This window comes from Dermacentor albipictus, chromosome 8 (genome assembly GCF_038994185.2).
Source record: "Dermacentor albipictus isolate Rhodes 1998 colony chromosome 8, USDA_Dalb.pri_finalv2, whole genome shotgun sequence".
NCBI lineage: Eukaryota > Metazoa > Arthropoda > Arachnida > Ixodida > Ixodidae > Dermacentor > Dermacentor albipictus.
This window is the reverse complement of record NC_091828.1, coordinates 20,337,565-20,363,295: the sequence shown is the minus strand read 5'-3', so window position 1 is coordinate 20,363,295 and position 25,731 is coordinate 20,337,565. Positions and strand designations below refer to the sequence as shown.

Here is a 25,731-nt window from a genome sequence, read left to right as displayed (position 1 = left end):
CTCATTAAAAAGCGAAATAACTCCGAAAAACTGCTAAATAAACATTTAAAAAAATATCGACTCTTTTATTGGTTTTCATGTGAGTTTTACAAGCCAGGGATAAGGCTCATTATAGTTACCAATATGCTTTTTTTTTATATGCGGGCCTTGCCATTCAGATATTCGCGCTGCCAAGGCAACGCTAGTAAACAGCTGTCACTCGTGTTGCGGCCGTTATCGATAATACGGTGTGATTGGCGCGATATGCCGACTATCTTGTTGCGTAATGCCTTATCGTGCGTAAACAGGAGGACTTGAGAGGACGGTCGCGCAATGCAGACGTTATTGCGGCGCGGTGGAGAAGACACTTCCAGGTGATCGACGGTTTCCGCAGCTGAGCTCCGAAGCGCGAAATTTCGACTCATCAAATCACGTGAGCATGGTTCCCCGTGTTATTTGTTCGATCGCCCGTGATATCGCTGTGTTTATTATCGAATGCTCATGAGGCGGCGATGCAACGCTTGCGTCGTGTTTTGTGACTCGAGTTCAACCGCAGTTGTGTCACGTTGCTGAATTGGGCGAGTGAGGTGCGCCGAATGTGATTGACAATTGGCTGAAAACGACGAAGGAAGCAAAGCTGTTTTCCTTGCGCGGAGTCGGCATCAAGAAGCTTGCGTGCATGGATGCAAAACAACAGCTTTTCTTTCATCCCAGTTCACGCTTACTTCCTAAAACCATCCGCAGCGTTGTGGTTGTGCGTCTGGCAGCGTTCGAAGCTACTACGGGCGGACGGCTGGGTCTGTCGTTTCTGATTATAGTATCTTGAAATAGCACCTCTCTTACAAATGCCCGAAGGCAGTGATTTTGTGGCGATTTGTAGACGTCAATAATAAGAGTATGTGCCACACCTTACCGTCTATGTTATCTCAAGCGCGGCCGCTTCCACGTTCTTCATCGTACAAGTAACTGCTAGCGGGAAAAAAAAAACAATCTTCGGCAACCAACCTTGATGAATTGCAGGGATTTCTTTCCTTCTCGAACCACTTCGAAAAGGTTAAGTTCGCGAAATAGATTATAAGCCTCGTAATACATCTTAACTTGAAGCCCATGCTTGAGTTGATACAAGCAACGCCTGAAACGAGCCCAACAAAGATGCCTCATTGCGTTTCCTTTCGAGCATTCACTACAGGGGTGATTTAAATCAAGTCAAGCGTGGGCTTCAAGTTAACATGCATTTCTGAATAAGTCTCCGGAGGATTACGGTGAACAGGCAGCATTCAGGCGATCCAAACGGTTGAACTAAGGATGCCGAAATCACTGGTGCGAGAGCTGTACATCAGGAGGAAAGTAATAAGAATTGATGTAGGAAATCTGATTGGCAGCTGGTGGACAGTGTAGTAGTTGGCTGTTTATTTTCATTTTGTAAAGGAAATACAAAAAAAATGCTGCTGACTGCACGGTAAGACTTTACCTGAACTTAACAGAACCAGTTATTCTTTTGTTTGAGGCTTCTACTCTTGGATTCAGTCGCGGGGATGTTTGCTCTCAGTCCAGAAATTTCCCATGGAATCCAACCTAATGCTGAAATCCGCATTTTTTTTTTGCGCACTTTTCAATTAATGATTATTGATTCCTCTTTGCTATTATTACTTTCATTTTAAGAGATAATTTTACCTTCTTTGGCACTTAGTCCATAGCAGCTTTGAAATTGTATTTTTTTCATTATATATTGGAATAATTGACCCATTTCTGGGTGAATTCATGCTGTACGTGTGTCGGAGCCACATGTTCGATGGGCAACAACTGTCTAGATTGTGCATCTGAAACCTGAACAGCTGCAAGCAGAGGGCACCAGGGCTAAATCATAAGGCGTAAAGAACGCGCTGCAGAAAGGAACCATAGACGGTTACTTCCTAGTAGCAGTTAAAGGGACACTAAAAAAATTATTTTAGCTATGTTGGTAAATTAGACTCCCGCAATACCGAAAAAAACACTTTATTGTGAGAAGACGGTTGGTATGTCAGCACAGACGCAAGAACCAAAAACTGGTGGCGACCATGCCTTGTAGTTCTCACACGAGCCTTCTGCGACATTATAAATTTTGGCACTGCCCGCTTGGGCCTAGTTAAATATTTATTGCTCGCAGTGGACTGCATAATATATTTTTAAATCCCAAAACTGAATGCAGCAAGTTTTGTGGACCTTTGCTGAACCGCCACATCCCAAATGTGAAAAAATGCTTTGCAACCTGTGATGTAGTGGCCACGGGGTCCTGGCGCAAAATAAAAAACTGAAACATCACTCAACATAGCTATTACAGCAAAATCAATGAAAGTAGTGTCTTTCAAGAACACTTTTATCAATATAAACTGATTCGTTGTTTCTATTTAATGTCACTTTATGTATGTTTTGGCCACAGCTTGCTTGCAGTGTCACTTGGTTGTGTCTGCATTGCAAGACCCTGTATGCTATCAATGCACTTATTACTTGTAGAGCAGCAGGACTGCCAGACCAAATGGCTGCAGAAATTTGTACTGTTTTGATGTAAATGGTGTCAAGACGGCATTGAGAAAGATATTCAGAGCTGAAAAGTTGTGAAAAGAGTAATTGACTACCTGATATAGTGAAAGACACTAATGAAAAAAAAACAAAACAAAAAAAACATTGATACTGGAAAAAAAAAGATAGAGAATAGGTAAAAAGTATTGATCTTCCTCGCATCCCGTGTAGTGCATATATGTGCCTGCAGTATAAGAACCATCATAAACCCGGAATCTTCAGCATCTTATCTTCTAATCGCTGTTCAAGGGAAGGTTCTCAATTATTACACCTACATAACGAAGAGACTATAGCACAGAAAACTGAAGGCAACCTATTTTTGCCCCCACATCTACATTCTTAGTGGCATCATGGGGCTCATGCTTGCACACCGGGATGATAACCACGTTTTTCGTTGTTTTTCTCATTTCATTTTATTTCTTTAAAAACCCCTTGATGGGAAATGACACAAGGAGAGGGTTACAGAGATGTATAAAAAAATTGTAATGTTTCTATCGTGAAATATTATTTGTTATATTTGCTGTGAAGGTTGACAGGCAAGTGATATTGTGAAAGAAGCTGTTCCTTGTACTTGGCTTCTCTGGTTAAAAAAAAAGAGAGAGAAGCTGAAAATGTTTTAGTTTCAGCAAATAGATGAGCAACATTAAATGCATTGGGCTTGTACTATGACATATGTAAATCACAGGGGTTACGTAAGGCTCACAATTATGTGTAGAATGAAATAACTTTTGGGAGAGGGTGGCGACATGGTGGCAAAAAGATGGAAGAGATAAATATCATTGTGCTTTTAAGGCTGAAGCCTGGACTTTATGGGAATATAGAGGATGAATTAATCTATCAGTGTGGTTTTTAGCTAATTCAAGATAATTAGTGAGACCAACTTTGGGGGGATTCCAGATGTGGGATGCATGTTCTAGTTTTTATTGGATTAATGATTTATAAGCAAGAACTTTTACATGTTTCAGTGCATGGCAGAGATGACAAGTAAGGAAACGCAATGCTTTGTTAGCTGCCAAGATGATAGCCATGTGTGCATTCCGTGACAGATCATTGGCTAGGCTAAAGGTAAAAGGCTAGGCTAGGCTAGGCATTGGCTAGGCTAAAGGCTTAAGGTATTTGCATGTACAATCAACTGTAGTTGCATGTGAGCAGTGTTGTAAGGGATGCAGAATAGGGTGGCAGTGGCGAATGAAGGACGTAACTTTACATTTATTAGGGTTCAAGGTCATCAACCAATATTGGCACTATTTCTTAGTAAAGTCGACGTCTTCATTAAGCGCAATATGGCCCTATGAGTTAGCAATGACTACTCCCTGGCACGCTGCCAGGGAGAAAAATGAGTAGATGTCAAACGTCCTGCTGCCATTATATTGCAGTGTTTGTTTTTAGTTTCCTGTTGCTATCTGAGTGGATTAAGCTTGCTACCATAAGGTGGCAGAAAAAGCCAACATGTTTGCAGGCTATGTGCTCACTGACACTTCCACTTGCTTTTGCTCGCTGACACCCACTTGCATTCATAGTCACTTTCACTCGCACTTATCGGCACCCACTTGATATCACCGTTGCCTACTTTTGTTTGCACTCGTGCTAACCGGCACACGCTGTCTACTTGCGCCCTTTATCTCGTGCCTGCAAGACGAATGTATGAGTCAGTATACTCGTGTGTGGGTATGCTGACCTATGCTAGCCGTAATGTTGGTTTACTGGATGTTCTGGCTTTGTTTGTCTCGCACTTCAATTAAAAAATGTTGCTTCATTTCCATTGCTCTGTATTTTTTCATGCTGGCTCAACTTGCGTGCTTTATGACATGAGCAACTGACGTTATTACATCTTGTATACTCTGCTGACACCTCCAGAAAAAGGTATTGCAATGCGTATAACCTTTTTTTCTTAGGTGCAGAGAGATCACTAACTGCAGTGTCTTGCCTGCACTGTCCAGTGACGCAGGTGATTGACAGCTGTCATGGCAGAAGCAACACAGCAGTGCTCGTACGTGTCCTGCATCAAAAGCTTTGGCAGGCCCATTTTGCCTCCTCTGGTGAGCATGCACGTTTGAAACAACTGGAATTTACGGAAATTGGTGTATGTTACTTTCGGGGGCAAAGCATCAAGCAGTACATCGAGGCTGGCATTTGCACACACCACAACAAGCATTCTCTGCGTGAGATGTTTACTGCTAAAGAAAGGCGAGGACAGTGATGGAAACATGAACTATGACATGAAAGGTAAGTTCCAGCTGTTTTATTCAGGATGAGTACGCTGATATGTAAAGTCAAACCTTAATTTTATAAAGTCTGCAATGTAGAAAATGGAGCTGGGCAGGCCATGTAATGCGTAAGGTAGATAGCTGGTAATCCTTTTAGAGTTACAGCATGAATGCCAAGGGAGAGGAGGCACTGTCATGGGCGATACAGAATTCAGTGGTGTGATGAAAAGGGGAAATTCACAAGTCCAGCTTGGAATTGGCTAGCATAGCACAGGGGTAATTGGAGATCACTGGGTAAAGCCTTCACTCTGCAGTTGAAAGAAAAATAGGCTGATGATGATAAGTCTCACTGCATGCCTTTTGCAATGCATTTTTTTTTTTATGCGCGGCACTTCCTATGGATTAAAATCTTGGTCTGTTGCAAGTTCCAGACATCAGGTTACGTCGAATCATGAAATGTTTTGGGCGCCTTTGCGCTTCCAGTACATGACATACTGTGTTTTAGTCATGAGTACAAGTGTTGCTCTCTGGCCTCTGATCGTAGAAATGTGTCACTCTGGCCATTTGGGGGTGTACAGGGTCAAACAGGTGACGCATTGCGTGTGATAATTGCATCGCACTGCGCGACCTAAAGGTATGAGAGTTAATTTCACGTAGAATTACATTATTGCCTACATCTTTCTTTCATATGTGGCACACTACTTTCTTGTTTGCACGTACAAGCAGTTAGAGACGTTTCTAGCCTTTCTAGTTTTGCCCACTATGTATGAAACAGATAATACCTGGATTATAAAGATGACAGCATTGAGTGCATGCATGTCGCTGTCATGTAAACGAGGTGATTAGTCGACGAGTTTAGGAAAATTGCAGCCCGAAGACAGCAGACACCGATGCAAGACAGTCGACGTCGCTGGGAGAATTGTTTATCTTGTGCTAGATGTATGTAGGGCTACTGCTGCTGGTGATCAGGCACTGTCATTGAAGCATGAAATAGGCGAAAAATTACTACTTATATACTACTCAAAAAGCCTGGAGGCCTCTTGTAACTTCTGCAAGTTGGTCTGTAGGCGTAAGCTTCAAGTCAGGTGCCAAGATTTGTTTGAACCACTGTGTAGTCTTTAAAATGTTGGTCAAAGTAATTGTGGGACACTCTGTTTTTTACTCCTGCATGCAGATGACCAATGAGAAGCGGCTGCTTATGAGGCATTTCAAGGCACTCGCCTGCGAGAGGGAGGCAGCGCGTGCAAAGGTTGGTGGTTCACAGCCCTGTTGCTAGTGTCTTAGTCACCGTAGTAGTGGTTGCCAAACTTAAATGAAAAGAACACGGATATAATGAATAACCATTCGTGGTAACGAAGTGCTAACAAAGACACTCATTGAACGAGACACAACAAGTGCTAACTAAAACTTGTTCGTACAAGAAATGCATATGTATATGCATGCAGGTGATAGGCGAAGCTGTTAAAAATAAGAAACAAGAAAATGAAGGCATGGCATGGATCAAGCGACATCGACATGAAAATTTGCAGTCTCAAAAGGATACAGATGGACAGCTTACTCGCATGTCAAGGTTGTTAACCCTTTGAGGGTCGATTTTTTTCACCATATGCGACACCCAGGGTCGATTTTTTTATTGCAGATTCCAATTCTTCTGAGGGACCAATATTAAAAAAAATTACCGTAATTTTTCTAGGGTGACCGTAAAGTGAGAAAAAAATATTTTGCGTTGGTATGTATGTACTGTTTATTCATGAATAACAACAATCAAAAAAGGAAATATACTTATAAGAATTAAAAATTTGATGCATTGTCATACACATAAGGCTTAGAAAATGCACACACGACAGCATTTCGCAAGTGTCAAATGTTCCTGCTCTTACACTAATATTTACGTCCATAGCGTAAGTGAAATGCGTAGGTGAGCGCACTCAAGAAAACCGCTTCAGTACCTTCACTCCGTCTTTGGACTGAAGTCCGATCACACTTCCTTTCGCAACCTTCGCTTCTGTGACATCTTTTGGCAGTCCTTTCCTCGTTGAGCGAATTTTACTGCAATTTAAAGCGTCTCCTTTTAGAAGGCAAAGAGTGAGCGGCAAGCGTGTGTGGAAGTTGTCTATGTGCAGTGTGCACCCAACTCCTTTGTAATTTTGCATGAGTTTCAAACTACATCTTCGGCCTGTCTGACGACAACTTGTCGATCATACTTTCCGCATATATTTCGACTTTTAGCATGTAACTGTCTTTTCTACATGCCTTGAGGAGGCTGACTCCGTACTTATGGGCTTTTCCTGGAATATACCGTATTTACTTGCATAATGATCACACTCGCGTAATGATTGCACCCCTAAGTTTTGTCCTCAAAATTCAATTTCTTTTCTTTCTAGCGTGATGATTGCATCTCGAACTTGCCACAGCCATATGTCGTGTGCCAAGTCTTGCTAATGATGATTGCGCTTACCATTTGTGGAATGCTGTTGAATGCTACACTCTTCAAGCCATACCAAGCTGTTTGCACGCACCAAACAGATTCTTAAGCAGATGCCCCATTTCATTCCTTTCATCACTTTCCGCACTTCCATAAAAAAAAAAGCTACAACCAAACTTGCCTTAGCATTATTATTTGTAGGCTTTATAATGGTTGTGTTCAAAACAACAACAACAAAAAAGGCACCTTTCGATTCCTCTTGTCTGCACTTGGGGGCCGTAACAATTCTCGAGCGGCAACAACAGTAGCCACATTTACAGAGATACGTTAAAACTGTACCCTATTCGTGTGCCTACCCTTCTAGCACAGCTAAGATATTCGCCCACCGTTTGCAGAAACGTGCCATATTAGGATAATAGTGAATACAAGTGCCGCACTTTTCGCAGCATGCCCGTCATGTGTTTCTATGTCACTGGCAGCTAAGCGTGCCCATCTCTGTTTCTGTCCCTTCAAAGTGGACATGGCTGCGTTATTGCCTCAAATTTGTTGATATTAACGACATTATTAATTACTGATATAGAAGAAACTTTTGAATGCACATAATGTATTCACAAGAAGAAAAAAATAATCAAGTTCGGTGCGTTCACCGTGCTTCGCTGGCCGCCATATTTGTTTTGGTGTCCCGCACTGTTACAGTGGCAGCCACCTGTAGTTGAGCTCCTGTCATCCCGCAGCAAACGCAGGATGAAAAAAAAAAAAGGTTTTCTTTTTGCAGAAAATTTAACCCGCTGTCAGGATTCGGGGCTCAATCCAATCGCTTGTAACCCGTTGTCAAGATTGCAGTCCGGCATGAATTAGAAGGTAACTGGCCCATGCCGTCGTCCAAGTTATCCACGCTGAGGACGTCCAAGTTATCCACGCTGAGGACGTTGATGAAGGGAAGGACTGCTTCTCATCGAGAACGAGGAATATCGGTTTATATACAGTATCTACAACAGTCTAGCATAACTGCGAGTGAAAGTGCATCAGTCTAACATGACTGCTAGAGAGAGTGTACTGAGCATCCGCACAACAGCGGTTTATAAACACTCGTTCCTCCCCCGACACCCAGTCGACGGAAAACGGCCACCTCTTTGCGTGAGGGCTTACTTACACACACACTCACACAGGTTCACGGAGCCCACCGACGTTCGACTGTCTTTGCAGAACTCGGGGCTTACTTCACGAACGGTGCATGGGAAGGGGTCTCGGTCGACGTTCCCGCGGTACTTCCCCACTCGCGGCAAGCCAGGGTGGCGGTGGCAAGTGCAGGCACAAAGCCTGCTTTGTTGAACTCTGCTCCAGCGACGGAGAGTTCGGGGCGCGCGTATTGTTCTCGACACACAGTCGACTTAGCCACGCCCTGGCTAGAGGTTTGCGGCGACGCTCCAGGAAAGTTGCCGCCACTGTCGAAACTGGCCGGCAAAACTTGCACTGCAGCTGGCCGTTCTTAACACCTCATAATGATTGCACTCCTGAATTTTCATCGATTTGTTAAAAAAAAATGCTATCATTATGTGAGTAAATACGGTACTATCCGAATGAAAGTAGGCCACACCATGGCACCATTGTTTCATCGACCCTGACCTTCTTTCCCGGCTCAAGCACAGTGGCAAAATTTTGGTTAAATTTCTCTACCAGAGGTCGGATCTTAAAGACACGATCTTGCGATTCTGCAACCAGTTCATTGTCCGCAAAATGCCAGAACCTCAAAAGCAGGAAAAAGCAGTCATGGCTCATATTTTGACAAATGATTTCAATGCCATACAGGTCTCCTTTTGCCAAGTAGCGACTCAAAGTAGGAAGACGGATGAGACCAATACAAATCAATATTCCAACAGTATTTTGTGATTTGGTTTAATAGCCCTCTAATAAGAAGAAACGCCTCTACAGACAGGCCAACTTAAACAGGCAGTCCGATTCCTGGCAACGCTACAGAGCCTGCGATAAGGAATGTCAGTCGGTGATGATATCTACTCGTCGCCATTTCTTCACACAAGATCTATCATGAGTGCTAACAAACAGCCCTCGAAAAATCTGGCAGACAGTCAATCCTTCTAATAATCCCGATATAACCACCACCGATGCTGTAGGAGGCAGTATTCCTGTGACTGACTGCGCTTAAATTTTCAATAAAGCATTCATATAAGTTTTTACCCGAGAAGCGGCCTTTTTAGCCCCCATCACAATGAATACTTCTAACACCTCAATGTACGAAATAGTAATTGGTGAGACCGATATCTTATCTTTACTAATGAAACTGAAAACTTTGTCAGCTTCTGATAACCTAAATTTCAACAACAAAATACTTGTGGATTCATCAAGAGGTATTCATCGCATTTTGTCCGCTATTTTTTCAGAGTCTCTTTCATCTGGTTTTTATTTTATCCATTTGTTATAAAATTATATCCCATTTTGTTATATCAAGATTTTGTCTGTATTGACTATCAGTGTTCGACAAGTGTACCCCCGTGTTCCTCCGACAGCGCAAGAGGGAAGCGTTTCTCCACACCTTGTGTGAGGCTGACCTCGAGCTGGACCACAGCGAGGACAGCAGCCTTGATGTGGCGCACACCGCACCACCATCTCTGGGTGAGTGGAAGCTCTGAGACGTTGTAAGATGGGTGAGTTGGCATTAGGGTGGGTCAGCGTAGAGGACACCTGCCGTTAGGACACCTGCTAATCCAGTGTATTGAAAATTCCGCTTCAACACCTTGTTGGCGTTTCTAATAGCTGTTCTATAAGTGGTACAGCAATACAACCAAGACAATTTTCTGAACCTTGCACATGGACAAAACATGGTAGACTAAGTGGAGCCGTTTAGTGTCGCAACACATGCTTGTTGATGTGGCATCTTGGAGTACTTTTGTTGTGCATGCAGATGAGGATGCAAGAAGACGCACGTAGGCACATAGCACTGTGTGTGTGTCTTTCACATGTCTTCTTGCATCCTTGTCTGCATGCACTACAATAGCACTTCAAGATATAGACTAAGCAGCCATGCGTATCTGACAATTGAACCATGTGACCAGGACGTCTGGGCACTTTTAAGTTTGCAAGCGTTGATGTTTAATGCACCGAAACCACTCTTCACAATTGGCTTTCGCAAGAAGCAGGCAAAGCAACACGGAACAGAATGCAATGGAGGGAAGTGCTTACATTTTGGATGGAAACTGAAAAGGTGAAGAGTGGCTGCACAGACACATTCAGTGTGAAGATTGTCACTTGAATGCATGCTGCTGACCAGCAGTCGGAGCAAAACATGGGTTCCAACATCAGGCAGCTACACATACTGCCCCATCTTGGAGGCTACGAATAGAGGCTTTTCCATCACCTAGGCAATCCCTGCGCACTTGCAGTCCATCACCCGCAGCATGTCTGCAGCTTTTTCCCTGCTTCTTAAAACGAGTGACTCATGCCACGTGACTTGTACGAAGCATACAGAGCTTTGTCGTTTCTGCTCCTTGTTCAATCGCTCCACATGCTCTCCTCCTCCGCATTGGTCTTATCGTGCTCTGATTCGCTATACCCCGTTAGAAAGCATTCCCAATGCTGTGCCAAGTTTTACCAAAAGTACCACAAAAAACCATGTACAGTACGGACTTGAACATAATGTGAGTTGATATTCGGGGACAACAAAAAGCATTAAAAAAGTTTTCATTCGTGTATGACACAAGTGTACGAAATTCAAATGAAAAGCGAACTACAACGTGAATGAGAGATGCAAGATAAGAGCGGTGACGACACTGGCACTGAAAAAACTTGGTGAAGGCATTTCTAGAACTGGAGCTTTAGGCTGAAAATCGTTTTGTTCTGCATGTAATACGGGGGTGCCTTTGCAGTTTCCGCAGAACTTTATGTCAAACTCTTTATGTCAAATGCCTTTGCTTCGAGGTGGTGATAAATTGAACTTTGCCCTGCCGTCTGCTAGCTGCCTGGTTAGCTCAGGTGATAGAGCGGCTGCCCTGGAAAGGCGGTGGTCGAGTCCGAAAGCAGTATGAATTTTTCTTCAACTGGGAGGTTTTTCTTTTGAGGAACCCATGTGGGTATCCTTCGTACCACTTTGCTACGTTTAGGTGGATGTCTGATTTTCCCTTTATTAATTACTTCTCTCCACCTTGCAGGTCTGTGCAGAACTCTACGTCAAATGCCCAAGTTTTAAAGGAAAAAAGATATATTGCTACAGTCGAACCCACTTATAAGAATATTCAAGCGCCACGAAAATTCCATTGTTATAACTAATGATTCTTATAACTGGGTTGCATGAAAACTAAATAGGCTGCGGCAGAGCTGATGCGAGAAAACTCTAATGGTGGGGAGGCCAGTGCCCCTACCCACCACCTTCCTCCATCTGGCTGCTTATTGTATTCACTCGTTTAACTGCTTCCTGGCCGCTCCAATCGCATGCAACAAGCCGTGGCTATCAGCGTTAAAGAATGGCACTGCTATAACAAATACAAAGAGGAGTCACGGGCAGCAAGCGATATGTGAGCACCACCATGGCATTGCTTTCGTGGTGCTCGCCAAAAGGGGTGAGCACCAGAAGAAATGCTGAGGTGAGATTGCCACAAGCATCTCGCTATGTGCTTCTCACTAACTTGCACGAAAAAACCCTATGTCCACCAGCCTCGCATGCTTTACGGGAAGCTTTGTGACATCCTTCTCCAAGGCATCCAGATGCTTCACATAGTGCAGCACAAGCTTCTTTGTGAAAGCGAAGCACTGGAGGGACTGAATCATCTGCCGTACCTCCTGTGAGGACAACGTTCAGGCAGCCTGCCCTAACGCGTTATCACTGCCCTCGTTGTGTCACTGTCTGATGCAAGCAGTTCGCGGCACTCAGTTTCCAAATCTATAGCCATGCGCTTTCTTTTCACCGGCAACGTCGTGCATTGCCGACGATCAGCAGGCAGATCAGCCATCTTCCGTTTCAGCGGCAAGTCAAATGAGGCTGAGAAACCACGTGGCTAGGAACGATTTCAACGCAACCAACAAAGACGAACGCGAGCGATTATGCTGTTTGCAGGACTACGCTGAATGATGAGTCAGTGATCAACATGTGAGCAGTGCATTTGGCATGGTCCATTTGTGTTTCAGAGGGTGGTGCGGCATAGAGGTATTGGCACAGTCCATTTGGGCTCGGAGGGGTGGAAGGGCAACAAGAGAAAGGCGCGGAGAAGGCTGGAAAATGAGTGTGTAGCGGCTGTTGGAGCAGTGGGCCATCGTGTAGCGGCTCGAATTTCTCATTTTCTTTTTTTCTTTTCAAGAATCTTGCATTTCACTGTCTCTTGGCTCGGACACCCAGCAGCCAAACTTCATTGTTATAACCTATAATGCGGCATCACGGTATTATAGTAAGTGGGTTATTTCACCATGGAAAACATAAAAAAGTTGACGGTGCAGCAGCTTCCTGTTGTTATAACCGATATATTGTTAAGACTGGTGTCATTATAAGTGGGTTCGACTGCATATGTGGTTGTTTATGGCACCTTCTCTTTGCAATTTTGAAGCATAATTGATTGGGCAGTGGAAGATTGCAAAAGGTGTGTGCAAAATAGAACTGTACGCTATCTTGTGGCTGTGCAAGATGCCACACACCGTAAGCATGACCTACTGCATGCATCTGATGGTGAACCAGAAAGGTGCTTGCTTCGAGCTAGTTTATACAGACAAGTTCCCAAAGCAGGCACAATTGATGATAGCAGTGTCACCAAAAAAAAAGAAAGGTTGCTGTGGTCTAAAAACATAGTGTTGCTTGTCGGTCTTTGCTGTTCCAAGTTCACTGCTGCTTGTCGGCTGCGTCTAAAGGTAAATCGATTGTAAATAAAGTGCATATGTACCCCACAACAAAAGGCCTATGCTCAAGGTCACCTTTAAATGCTGTACCTCCCTCGTAGTGTCATGTTTGCTGGATCTTTACAGATCTCAAAGTTCACAGGTTGGCAAGCATGCAGTATGTATGCTGTATTATATTTTGGTTGTGAATGCACGTGTTGTGCTGTGGAAGCACTACAATGAATGCAGTCGTAAAAACATGTCGCTTTGCTCATCATTTCGTGGCTAATACGTCCATGTCTGCTATGTCTTTTGCACGTTGCCTGCACTTGTGACTGTAATATATGAAGTCAGTGTTGCATCAAATTATGTACTACGTTCCCATTTCTTTTGACTCATGTTTCATGCACTGTTTCTTTAGTTTTTTTTGTCATGAGTGCAGGGAGGGTAAAGAATTGCTATTGTCTACTACGTATAGAATAGGCTGTGGTACTGAGCGAGAAGAAAGGCGGTTAACCGAGGGACCCGATTTTTATTAGTCATATTATGAGAAGCCAACAAACACTGACACCATGGACAACATAGGGGAAATCACTTGTGCTTAATAAATGAAGTACAGAAACGATACATTAATGGAAATTAAAGTGGATGAAAAAACAACAATGTGACTGAAATGAAACTGACTGCAGTTTCTTGTGACTGCCTATTTTTGTGGGCTGATCCTGAAGATAACGCAGTCTAACACAGTAGTAAAAGTCACACAGTGGCATGGTAGTAAGGGAAGCGAAACAAGGGTACATGATCGAGGTTGGATGACGACGTCGTCTTCTGTTAGATGAAAGGTGTTGTGTTGCCGCAATGGGCTAAACCAGGTCTCTTATAAAATATCACCATGCGGTCCGGTATGTTAATTACGGTGTCATATTCTTTTAGGAAATCTATTCGAGTAATCAAATCTTTACAGCACACAGGAAGAATGATGAAAGCGGCCACGAAAGAAGAATCCCAGATGTTAATTATAGCAGTACATCTTCCAGTAGGCATCAGTAATTGGCCGCCTGCCGTCCTTATGTGAGGTCCCATTCATGGTGTCCTTACTTTCTTCATTATAGAGAAGTCGGCACCAGTGTCGACTAACGCTGTCATTGGCTGCCCATCCACCAAAACATCAATGTCGGCGCTCACAATTTCTTTGGTGTCGTTGTTTATCAGCTTCATGGCATTCTGCAGTGAAAGTGTTGGGGGCTTTTTATTGTCTTGCGGCGGGCCTGCAACCTTACCCCCAGAGGTAGCTGCCTTCAGTTTCCTCAACGTGGGCTGGGCAACCTTCGTCTTCGGAGGTCAGCAAAAGTATGTCCAGTAGGTGAAGCCATCTAACGTAGAGGGGTTAGAGAGCGCAACCGGTGGCTGAAATTGGACCGATCATTGGGCATGGATCCGTCATTCGGGTGCACTATTGGAGGTCTCTGAAAAGCATTGTCATCATGGCTTAGCATGGAGTCGTCATTTGCACGTTGACCATAGGGCCACGAATGAAGAGGCTGAAATGATGTGTCACGATACCAGCAATGATGCGAAATATGGCTGGCACCTCTGGAGTGAAAACAGAGTGGGCACCTATCGACAGTGTGCCATATGTCGGTTCTCCAAAATTGCAGTCGTCTTGTAGTGTCGTTTTGCAGTGTTGACCAAGGCGCGGCAAACAATGGCTGGTGGTATGACTGCAGCGGCATAACAGCTGCATGCCTCAAAGCCTTCTCTTGTAGCAGCGACCATCGAGTGGCTGTCGGAGGCTGGTGGTACGGCGGTGTGGTTGTAACCGGTGGTGGACATCAGACAGCGACGGCGTAACTCATGGGACGCTCATAGTCTTGAGGATCGGCTGCCGGGAATGCCCGTCTGATTTCGTCGCGCACAACTTGGGCAATTCATGCTACGGGTCTATCCAGTGTCGGTGTTAGAACCTTTCGAATTTCATCTCTGATGTGCTCTCTGACCAACTCACGCAAGGAGTTCTGATACTCGGCGGCAGTCACTGCAGCGGCATTGATTGTAGTGCTGGTGGACAGTCGATCATACTGCCTGTATCGTTGGGGAAGGGCTCGCTCAATAGCCGTAGCCTCCTTGATAAAGTTAGTGATGGCGACTGGTGGATTCCACACAAGCCCCGCGAACAACCACTGTTTTACACCTCGCATGAGCTAGCGCAACTTTCTATCTTTGGTCATGTTCGGATCGGCTCTATGAAAGAGGTGGGTCAGGTCCTCAGTGAACATTGTGACCGACTCGTTAAGTTATTGTACCCGTAGCTCCATCATCTGCTGGGCGCAATCGCATTGGTTGGCACTTGCTAAAGTATCCGTTATCTTCTGCCGAAAGTTATTCTATGTCGTCAGGCTAGCTTCGCGGTTCTCGAACCAAGTATGGACACTGTCGTCAAGGGCGAAATAGACGTGATAAAGCTTTTGCTGCTCAGTCCACTGGTTAATCTGTGCGACGTGTTCATATTTGTCCAGTCAGTCTTCAATGTCTTCGAAGACTGCACCGCGATAGCGATCATGAACCAGCAGATGCAGTATGGTTACCTGTTGTGGACTGGGAAACCGACTGCTTTGGGGTGCTTGTGGTGCGCTGGTTTGGGCCATTGCGAGATGTGCGCAGTTCCTGGAGAGAGGTGGTTGAAGAGCAGAGAACTCCAGGGCAAGACCTAGCAGTCGACGATTAAAGCATTGCACAGGTGTTGTAACAGGTGACAATGGGTCTGGGCTAGATGAACGACTCCCAGAAGTACTCTGGAGCATCAGGTGTGGTCAGTACCCAGCACCTCCACCAGTGTCGTGGTACAACGCAGACAGAAGACAGATGTTCTTCAAGAACAAGACAACCTGTTCAAAAGCAAACAGAACAGAGACACGTCTTCTTCGTCCTTTCCCAATCTAACTGACCCACTAGACGGAGTCTGTTAATGCCCCCATCGCCTTTGTTGTCTGCATAGAATACATGTGTCATTTGTGCTTCCCTAAGAGAGCATCACCCCGATGCTAAACCAGAAATGTCACTTGCGGAAGTAGGAGTCTCTGGCATAGTTATTCGTTCACATACGGCTTCATGCGGATAACGTGCACAAGTTCAGGATGGTGTGTGCGGCGCCGCTAACAATTGGGACTATCGGGAATGACGTCGTACGTGACATCACTGAGTCGCCGCAATACTTGATATGGGCCGAAGTATCGCCTTGACAGTTTCTGTATGGGTGCCCAAACCCACACTCTGTCACGGACTTCACAAGTTACTATTCTACAGTGAAGATCATAGCGGCCTGTGTCGCAGTCTTGCTGCTGGCAGATCTACAAGCGCGCGAACTGCCGAGCCTCTTCTGCACGTTGCGTAAACACATCGGCATCTGTGTCTGTGTCATCAAAGTCATATGGAAGTATCGCATCCAACATCGTTCGTACATCCCATCCATCAACAAGGGTGAACGAAGTCATGTGTGTCATCTCTTGTTTCGCCGTGTTATACGCAAAGGTTATATAATACCCGTGTCACACGGGCGTTTGGAAGGCCTTCCAACCGATAGTCAGTTGACTCAAAGGTCAAGTTCGAGCTGCTACACGGGCGGTTTCGACGGCCGCCGAGTCAATAGTCTATCGAGTCAACGGAGTACCTCACAACTCTATCGAAATCTCGATGGCCTTTGAGCAATGGAAACGGAAACAGCGCGAACATGCCCTCTCGTTCACAATGTGCTCCAACTCACGGCTAGAAAGAACAAATCAAATACTACAGTCTAACACGGATATATAGAACTCGAAGGGGATCGCGAATTAATTCGATATATTAAAAATTCAATATAAAAAATACAGGCCCAGGGACTTTACCTGTGGCGGACGATGACCTACCGATCGGCTCATTCAAGAATGACAACTATTTCCGCACGCAACGACGCAACATAATGCTATATTTGCGTGAAAAAAAATATCGCTTATGTTGGTCTGCTTCTTCGCCTTGCAAATGAAATTAAAGACGCCAACCTCGATCTTATCGAGGCTGTTCAGGTGCGAAAGCCCGGTTCCTTCCATGTCGCCGCCACTTCAGCGGCGGAGTACGAGCGTGTAGCCATAGAGTGTAGCTGCGCCCTCGTCCGGACGATCTTCGTCGCCACTCGAGCTGTTAGCCTGGGTCCCTCCGACTGCAGCTACAATGTCCTCCTCAGCGAGGCTCGCAACAGCCTGAACATTGCTGTCAGCGTTCACAAAATCGTCAGCAGACACTTTGGCTGGTACGGCAGCCGGGAAAAGGGACGACAACTCGCGAAACGCGTTGTCCATGCACTCGTTGTCGCCGTCGCCGTCTTCGCAGGTTTCAGGAAGTTTGGCTGTCACGAGGCCTGCCTTCCGGAAGCAGTTGGCCACAGTATCCTGCTTCACGTCTCTCCAGGCGCCCGTCATCATTTGAATGGCCCCCAGCAGGTCAACCTTAAGCTCGGTGCCCATGCAGAGCCTATCAATGAGTTGCCTCCTGTAGGCGACTTTGAACGACTTAAACGATGCCCTGGTCGAGCGGCTGCAACTTCGCTGTCGTGTTCGCTGGCAGAAACTTGAGTGCGATGTTTTCGAGCTCGCAGGTGGTGTGATGGGCCGAGCAGTTCTCGACGAGAAGGCAAGCGTGACGCCCTGACTTGCTCAGTTCGGCGTCCCAGCTTTGTCGCAAAGTCCAGGTTCTTACGCTTCTTGACACTGCTTGCGCATGCTGCAGCCATTGCTTCCGCGTCAGCTCACCACGATCCAGTCACACGGGTCGTGAGACGCACGCAAAACAATAATGAACACGAAACACAAGAACGCGCACAAAACATAAGAATTCACGTGCGCAGCCTCCGCCAACAAAGCGCTCGTGACGGCCACCTCCGAGGGCGACAGCGACGTACGAAAGGCATGAGCTGTGGTTGGCTGAGCAAAACTCGTGAAAAAGCAACAAGAAAAAAAAGGCAAAAGGCGGAGGCCACCGCTGCCTTCGTTCCTGGCTACCTTTTCCGAGCCGATCACTATGGTTACGCGGGGGAAGGATGAGAGACATTGGGAGAGAGAAAAATAAAAGCAGTTCCGCAAGTTGGAGAGCATGCGCAGCGGGAGTACAGTCCGAGCCGCCCTCCCTCTCGCTCTCACATTTTCCGAGCATTTCGGGGGAGGAGCGGAGCTCGCGGGTGCATCGAGTGCCGAGATCGCGCAGCGTTCTATATATCCAATGGCGGCTAAAAATATTGTTCGATATAAACGTACGAATTTCCATACTTTTACACAGAATTTTCAAGGGGATAATTTACGAGTTCGATACAGACAATAATTCGATATATGTGGGTTCGATATATCCGTGTTCGACTGTATATATGAGTGTTATCAATTATTCAATAAATTATTTTTGCCACTTGATATGCGCGAACTACACACACTCTCAACAACAGTGACGTGCAGCGACGCAAACGTTGCCGCAGTTTCGCTACTCAACAACTTAAAAACTAAACATACATGTAAGGCAATGTATAAACAATTGTTTTAATGTATAAACAAACATAAAAGAAATTATAGTGCTTTTAAGTGGTTTTAATGTTGTTTAACTTTTTGTGACATGAAAACGAAAATAAAGATACGCAACGCCACACAATTTGGCGAGAAACGCCGGAACCACTCAACGGCCTTTCAAAAGTGCCATGTAGCAGCGCGACAACTCCTTTGAGTCGATAGAGTTCTGGCGTTTCGAAGGCCGTCGACTGGAAGGCCTTCCAAATGTGCCCGTGTGACACGGGTATAAGGTAGGATGTCTTTCCAAATTTTATGTTCAACATCCACATACACTGAGAGCATGCCTTCAGTTGTTTTGTTTAGGCACACTGTTAATTCATTGGTTTGTGGATAGTAGGCGGTTGACTTCCCATGAGCTATTCCACTTAGTAGCAAGACGTGATCTGAAAGTGCAGCCATGAATAAGGTTCCTCGGTCTGTTATTATGATGGTTGGTGTGCCGTGTCGCAACACAACATGCTCAATGAAAAAGCATGCCACCTTAGCTGCTGTGCTTTTCTGGATTGCCTTTGTTTCAGTGAAACGTGGGATATAGTCGGTTGCGACGATAACAAAGCGATTCCCTGCAGTAGAAGTAGAAAGTGGGCCCAAAATATCCATTCCGATATGATCAAATGGTTTTCAAGGAACTTGGATGGGTTGTAGCAGGCCGGCTGGTTTTGTCGGAGGTGACTTGTACCTCTGGCAGTTGAGATAAGTGCGAACGGGATGTTTCACGGCGGTGGTAAGTCTGGGCCAGTAGTACCTTTGCTGCACTCTGGCCAATGTTCACGTGTAGCCTAAGTGACTAGAAGTCACCTTGTTCTGACAGGCTTGAAGAGCTGCAGGAATGATGAGCAGATGGGGATACCCGGTCGAAGAAAAGTTTCTTTTGTAAAGGACTTTGGCCCGTAAACAAAACGATAACAGTCCGCTTGCGAAAACTCTAGGCGGTTTTGCAGATCTTCCCTATAAGTAATTGATTAGTTCAAGCAACTCGGGGTCGTCCCATTGTTGTTGCGCAATGGTGGATGTGTCCAGAACACAAAGAAATGCTGAGTCTTCCTGTTTGGGTGGAGCAGGTGACTCTATTGGCGATTGAGACAGGCAGTCAGCATCCATATGTCGTTTCCCTGACTTGTACATAACAGTCGTGTCAAACTCTTGCAGCCTTAGGCTCCAACGCTGCAATTGTCCAGAAGGATCTTTATGGTTTGTCAGCCAACACAGTGAATGGTGGTTGCTGATAACTGTGTAGTGGCAGCCATACAAGTATGAGCGAAATTTCATAACCACCCATACCACGGCGAGGCATTCCTTCTCAGTTGTGGAGTAATTAGCCTCTGTGTGTGAGAGTGTTCTGCTGGCATAGGCAAGTACTCTTTCTGTGCCCTCCTGCCGCTGCACAAGAACAGCTCCCAAGCCAACATTGCTGGCATCAGTGTGGAGCAATGTAGGAGCGGTCTCATCAAAGTGAGCAAGCACTGCAATTGTCGGGAGACGTTGCTGCAAGTTGTTGAATACATCTTGCTCTTCGTCGCCCCATACAAAAGCAACATCGTCTCTCATGAGGTGAGTTAACGGGGACGCAATGTGAGCAAAGTCTGCAATAAACCGCTTTTAGTAGGCACAGAAGCCGAGGAAGCGCCTTACAGCCTTTTTATCAGATGGTATGGGAAACTGTGTGACGGCGGCAATTTTTTCAGGATCCGGGCGGACACCTGCGTGGCTGATGACGTGACCAAGAAACTAATTCTGCGAAGCCAAAGTGGCACTTCTCCGGTTTCAGGGTGTGGCCGGCGCACTCTATGGACTGCAGAACCGCTTCAAACTGTTCTAAGTGTTCTTCACGCGTTGCAGAGAACACGATGACGTTGTCGAAGTACCCTGAGTGTGTTTTCCACTTCAGACCCGAAAGCACAGTATCCATGAGGCGGTGGAAAGTAGCAGGGGCAGAGCACAAGCCAAAGGGCAAGTATGTATTGGCCATTCGTATTGGCCGTCTGGTATCACAAAACAGTTTCATCACAGTCTCTCAGATCTACTTCGATTTGACAATATCTGCTTTTTAAATCCATTTAAGAGAAGTAACATGCGTGTCGAAGCCTGCCGAGTAAATCGTCTATATGGGGAAGTGGGTACACGTCTTTTTTTGTCACCTGATTTAGTTTTCGGTAGTCCACACCGAAACGCAACCTGCCGTCTTTTTTCTTGACTGGAAATACAGGAGATGCCCAGGGACTCATTGATGGCTGGATCACGTCGTCTTCAAGAATTTTCACTTGTTCTTGTATGGCTTCACGTTTTCTGGGAGCCACACGACAATGATTTTGGTGAATTGGCCTTGCCGTATCCTCTGTAATTATTCAGTGCTTTGTTAGAGGTGTCTTGCCGACACTGGACGTTGACACCAATCAGTCGTTGAATTTGGCCAATAGTGTAAGGAGTTGTTCTAGCCCGTGCTGCAACAAAGCAGTGCTGATGTCAAGTACAGGAGCTGGGTTTTGCGTAGGTGCTTCTTCGAGTAGTGAACAGCAGCTGCGAACATTTGCAACACCATCAAAATAAGCCACAGCCGTGCCCTTTGGAAGGCTCCGTCGCTTTTACTAAAATTTGTTAGCAGCAGGTTCATGTGCCTGTCGGTGATATTCACGATTCCGCATGTGACCGAGATACCGTGAGTAAACAACATGGTTATTTGGTCGGCAACTCCTCCGCAATGAAACGGTACATCACATTATTCTGTTTTTAGGACAGCGAGAATTTTTGATATGCTGTTGTTCAGGACGCTGTGTCTTTGTTCACATCGTCTATGACCGGAAGTGCTTGCACACGCTATGCTTGGTTCTGGGCTGGTCCTGGAGAAAGTACCACTCGAAGTTGTCTTTCTTGTACGTAGGCATGGTGGTAAGGGGAGTGCCAGCCATGACACATAATGCAACCTAGTGCCACAAATAACCACCTCCCAAAGAGTGCTAAGCACCTTACAGTTAAACCTCGACATAAAGGAGTAGTTAAAATCTGCAATTTGCTTTGTTATATCGAAATTTTGTTGTATTGAAATTCAACCTTTTATGCAAACAAGTATAGGTGCCGATCAACTTTTTTTAACACGTAAAGGTGCCACAGAATTTTCAGAGTGATTGGGCAATAGAAAAAAGCAAATTTGAATGAGAAAACAATTAATTTTCATAAATTTTGGAGTTGGCAACGAACAAAGCGGTTTCATGCCATGTACGTCGACAAGATCTTCTCGGCAATATGAATTAAGTGAAGTCAGCCATGCTTTCGCGTGCATTCGGCCTCCGCAGCTGATGCCATTGTCCGTACTTGGACGACACTACCGTGAAAAGTGCTGGCAGCAGGGAGCGAATGCTTCATGTGCCTCTTGCTCCAACAAGTCACTGAAACTCAAGATTACTCAACCTCCAATACTACAGTCAAAATCGTTCGTTATATTGAAATATTGTTGTAATGAAAAACTTGCGGTTATAAGCCAGTGGACAAACCTAGGAATTAAAATGATGTACCTTGGCAGTAGATGCGCGTGCAGGAAAGCATACTCTCAAATAAAGATGTTTCACTCACTTCGAAGCTACTTCATTTGAAGAAATCAGTGAAGTTCTTCTGGCACGAGCAGCGCGCACGCCCTATTAGGAATGCGTCTACATCTTCCACATTGCATAATACTTTATTGGGTACATCATTGCACCAAGCGATGAAAGTGTGGGCTTTTTTCATGCGCACTAAAACATCAATGTTCAATGTGATCTCATCTTCTGTGTTCAATGACCCATAGTCGCCTTCCTTCGGGTCGTTATCATCACTGGAGACGGCGCGAATGCAGTTAACCCTTTGAGGGTTGATTTTTTGCGCCATATGCGACCGCGCAGGGTCTATATATTTTTTTATTGCACATTTAAATTCTTCAGAGGGACCTATGCCGAAAAAAATTTACCGTAATTTTTCTAGGGTGACCGTAAAGTGAGAAAAAAATGTTTTGCAGTGGCATATATGTACTGTTTATTCATGAAAACAATAAAAAATAGCAAATAAAGTTATAAGAATTTTTAAAAAAATTGCCGCATTGTTATACACAATGTCCACACGAGAAAAATACACAAAAATAATGCGCACACAAAAATTATTTGCAAGTCTCAAATATTCCTCTTGCACTTATATTTCTTCAGCGTGTGGTAGTCCTTGAAGCATGGCTCCACACAGAGCGGTTTGTTGCACTCAGCGCACATGTACCTTGTGCCCTTGCGACGTTTTTGCTGTCGAGTGGTGTTGGCGCAGACGTGGCACCTCCTCTGGGTACTGCTTCCCTGAACAGCCGTGGGAGGGAACTTCTGAATAAAGTGTAAAAAATTGGAGGCTTGTCAAGGTTAAGCCCAGTGGATGCTTCGCATGCACTGGGCTTAACCTTAGCGTATCCTTAGCGTTTCGAGGCATCTTGACCGCATACACGCCCGGCGCAAAGACGCTGGCGTGGTTGCGGGCACAGAGACTGACGCGACGGCGCGAACCGAAGCGTGGAGGCCTCCGCCGGGCGACGTCCGACGGCACGATATGAGGCCCCATCTGCAGCCGGTGTGACGTCATCACGTGATGTCACATCATGTGATCTCACTTCAAGGTCAATGGTGGCCACCGCCGGGAGGGGACCGATGGCACGATATGAGGCCCCATCTGCAGCCGGTGTGACGTCATCACGTGACGTCATGTCACGTGACCTACTTGAAGGTCACTTGAAGGTCAATGGTGGCCACCGCCGGGCGTCGCGCGAAGGCCCGAAACCTACGTTAATATGCTTCGCATAAAAAGGAAACGCATGCACGACGGCATCCTTCATATGCGGACCCCTGTGAGCAACAAACGAGCGAGTAACAGGCGGTCACACTTTGAGTGATAAGAACGTGATAGCCATCAGTTTTGCGAGCGAAAGAAGCCGAAACCGGGTGCGGAACAAAACCAAAACTAACAGCCACGTGCCCGCGAGAGCGCCAATGCGCGAGCAGTAGCGGATGCGCCGGAACAAAAAAAACTATACAACAAAAACCGAAAGAGAGAGACGCAAGAAAAAAATTCCATGTATTCCCACATAGTGGCAGCACATGCAGGCAAGAAAAAGTTAGGAAATTAGCGCGCATTTTAAACGTACAGACGACGCCGTAAATATACAGCATCGACCATTTTCGGACCTGTTCGCGGCACCGTATATTTACGGCATCGACCCTCAAAGGGTCAACAATCTCTTCGGTTTTCAGGTCAGCCGCCGTTAGTGCTGCGTTATCGCTTTCCACGTAGTCGTCGAAGGAAGAGATGTCAGGCAGCAGTTCTGCAGCCTCGGTCCACAGGCCTCCTGGGTTGTTGTTGGTCACCTCCAAGTCATCGTCAAGCTGCACAGGCGCTTTGACAGCCCTGCTTTTCGCCGGCAGTTGCTAATGACGGACGCCTTCAAGTTCCACCAAGCTCCTGTGAGCATTTGCACTGTCTGATGAATATTGATTGCAGTCGGCTGCTTTAGGTGGAGGTTGATAATCAACTGCTGCACAAGGCGTGTATGAAATTCTTCCTTCACACTCTTTATAATGCCCTTGTCTAGGGGCTGAAGTAAGGACGTGTTGTTTGGCGGCAGAAACTCAATGAGAATGTGCGTCAAGCGAACATTCACAATGTGAGCAGAGTAGTTGTCGACAACCAGTAGAATTCTTCGGTCATCCCACCTCATTTGGTCGTCGAGTTTGATGAGTCACTTGCAAAAGAGTTCTCTGGTCATCCAGGCTCGTTTGTTGGTGTGGTAGTTGCACGGTAACGACATGACATTTTTCATGCAGCGAGGCTTTGCGTACTTGCCGATGACGAGCAGTTTTTCTTCATGCCAGTTGCATTGTAGCAGAGTAGGACTGTCACGCAAAGATGCGATTATTACTTCCTCCTTTGCACTGATGCCCTTTGAAGTGCATTGTGCAGTCTGGCAGGAGCTGATAAAAACATGTGGTCTCATCAGTGTCGAAAATATCATCTTCAGAGTACAATTCAGCTCCTCTAGAAAACGATCATAGTGCCAGGGATCCGCACCTTCTCTGTGAGCAGCCTTTTCCTCGCCTGAGGCTACCTGCCAAATTTTGTTCCTTTTGGGGAAGTGAAAAAGCCAACCTGCACTGGTGTCGAACCCAGCTAGTTCAAGTGCATCAGCAAATTTGCGGGCTTCTTTTTGGAGCATTGGGCCAGACATGGCAATGTTTTGCAGTCTGCCATCTTTGAACCACGTAAGAACAGCTTGGTCCACATATTGAACATTTCCCAGTCGCAGCCATTCCCTCGTAGGAGTGAGTTGCGATTCCCTGTGAAGTTTGACAATCTTGTCTTGGCTTTTCAAAACGGTCGCGATGGTCGACGGAGCAATGCCACACTGTCCGCGCACGTCGATTTGCTTTTTCCCTGCATCGATTCCTGCAATACGTCCAATTTGTCCTGCAGCGAAAACTGCTTTCGTTTCTTCTTGGTGCTGTTACTAGCTGCATTCATTGTTGGATCTCGCTTGAACATTGCCAAGCCTCTGTCATGAAGTTCTTGGTGAAGTTTGTGGTAAAGCAGTTAGCACTCGACATGGTGATGATGATAGCTACTGCTACATGATGATTATAGCTAGTGCACTCATAGTTTCAGTTTCACGCGAGAGTTGCGGCACTGTTACTTTTAGCTGAATTCGTAATACTGATATTCATCGGTTATAAAGGGGAAAATGAACTATGTGCGTTATTCTGAAATATGTGCTCGATTGAAATTCATAGATCTGAAATATTATTAAATTGAAGATACAGGCAATCTGGTGGGGATGTTTAACATATTCGTAAATTTGAGAAATTCGTTAATGTGGGGTTCGTAGTAATGAGATTTGGCTGGAAACGCGCGGTAAGACAGCTTACATAGTGCCACGTGGGCGTGCACAACATGTAGCAAATTACCTCTAAAGCAGGGTGCGCGGGTGCATACGCCTCAGCTGTGCTTACAGCCATGCACAGCTACGGTGGAGACGCACGCCAGAAATTGTGAAATACCAACCTACCCCCCTCCCGCCCTTCCGACCCTCGTGCGCGCTTGATCGCGTTACCTCTAGCTCACTCCCTTCCCTCTCTTTCCCTTTGCTCGTGCAGAAAGGTAGCACTCGTGAAGCGAC

General features: G+C 45.7%; 1 protein-coding gene across 3 annotated transcripts in view; it reads left to right on the top strand.

Moving 5' to 3' along the window:
* The first annotated feature begins 158 nt into the window (after nt 1-158).
* LOC135919594 (mucin-2-like) overlaps nt 159-25,731 on the top strand; it is a 117,940-nt gene continuing 92,367 nt past the window's right edge. The window contains exons 1-4 of one of the 3 annotated variants that reach the window (XM_065453510.1): nt 159-412; nt 4,479-4,577; nt 5,920-5,994; nt 9,696-9,801. In XM_065453510.1, coding sequence (XP_065309582.1) covers nt 4,503-4,577; nt 5,920-5,994; nt 9,696-9,801 — 256 coding nt within the window. In that variant the 5' untranslated portion in view covers nt 159-412; nt 4,479-4,502. Of the gene's footprint in view, nt 413-488; nt 777-4,478; nt 4,578-5,919; nt 5,995-9,695; nt 9,802-25,731 lie in introns of those variants that run through there. The other 2 variants (XM_065453512.1, XM_065453511.1) reach the window with 2 other exon arrangements.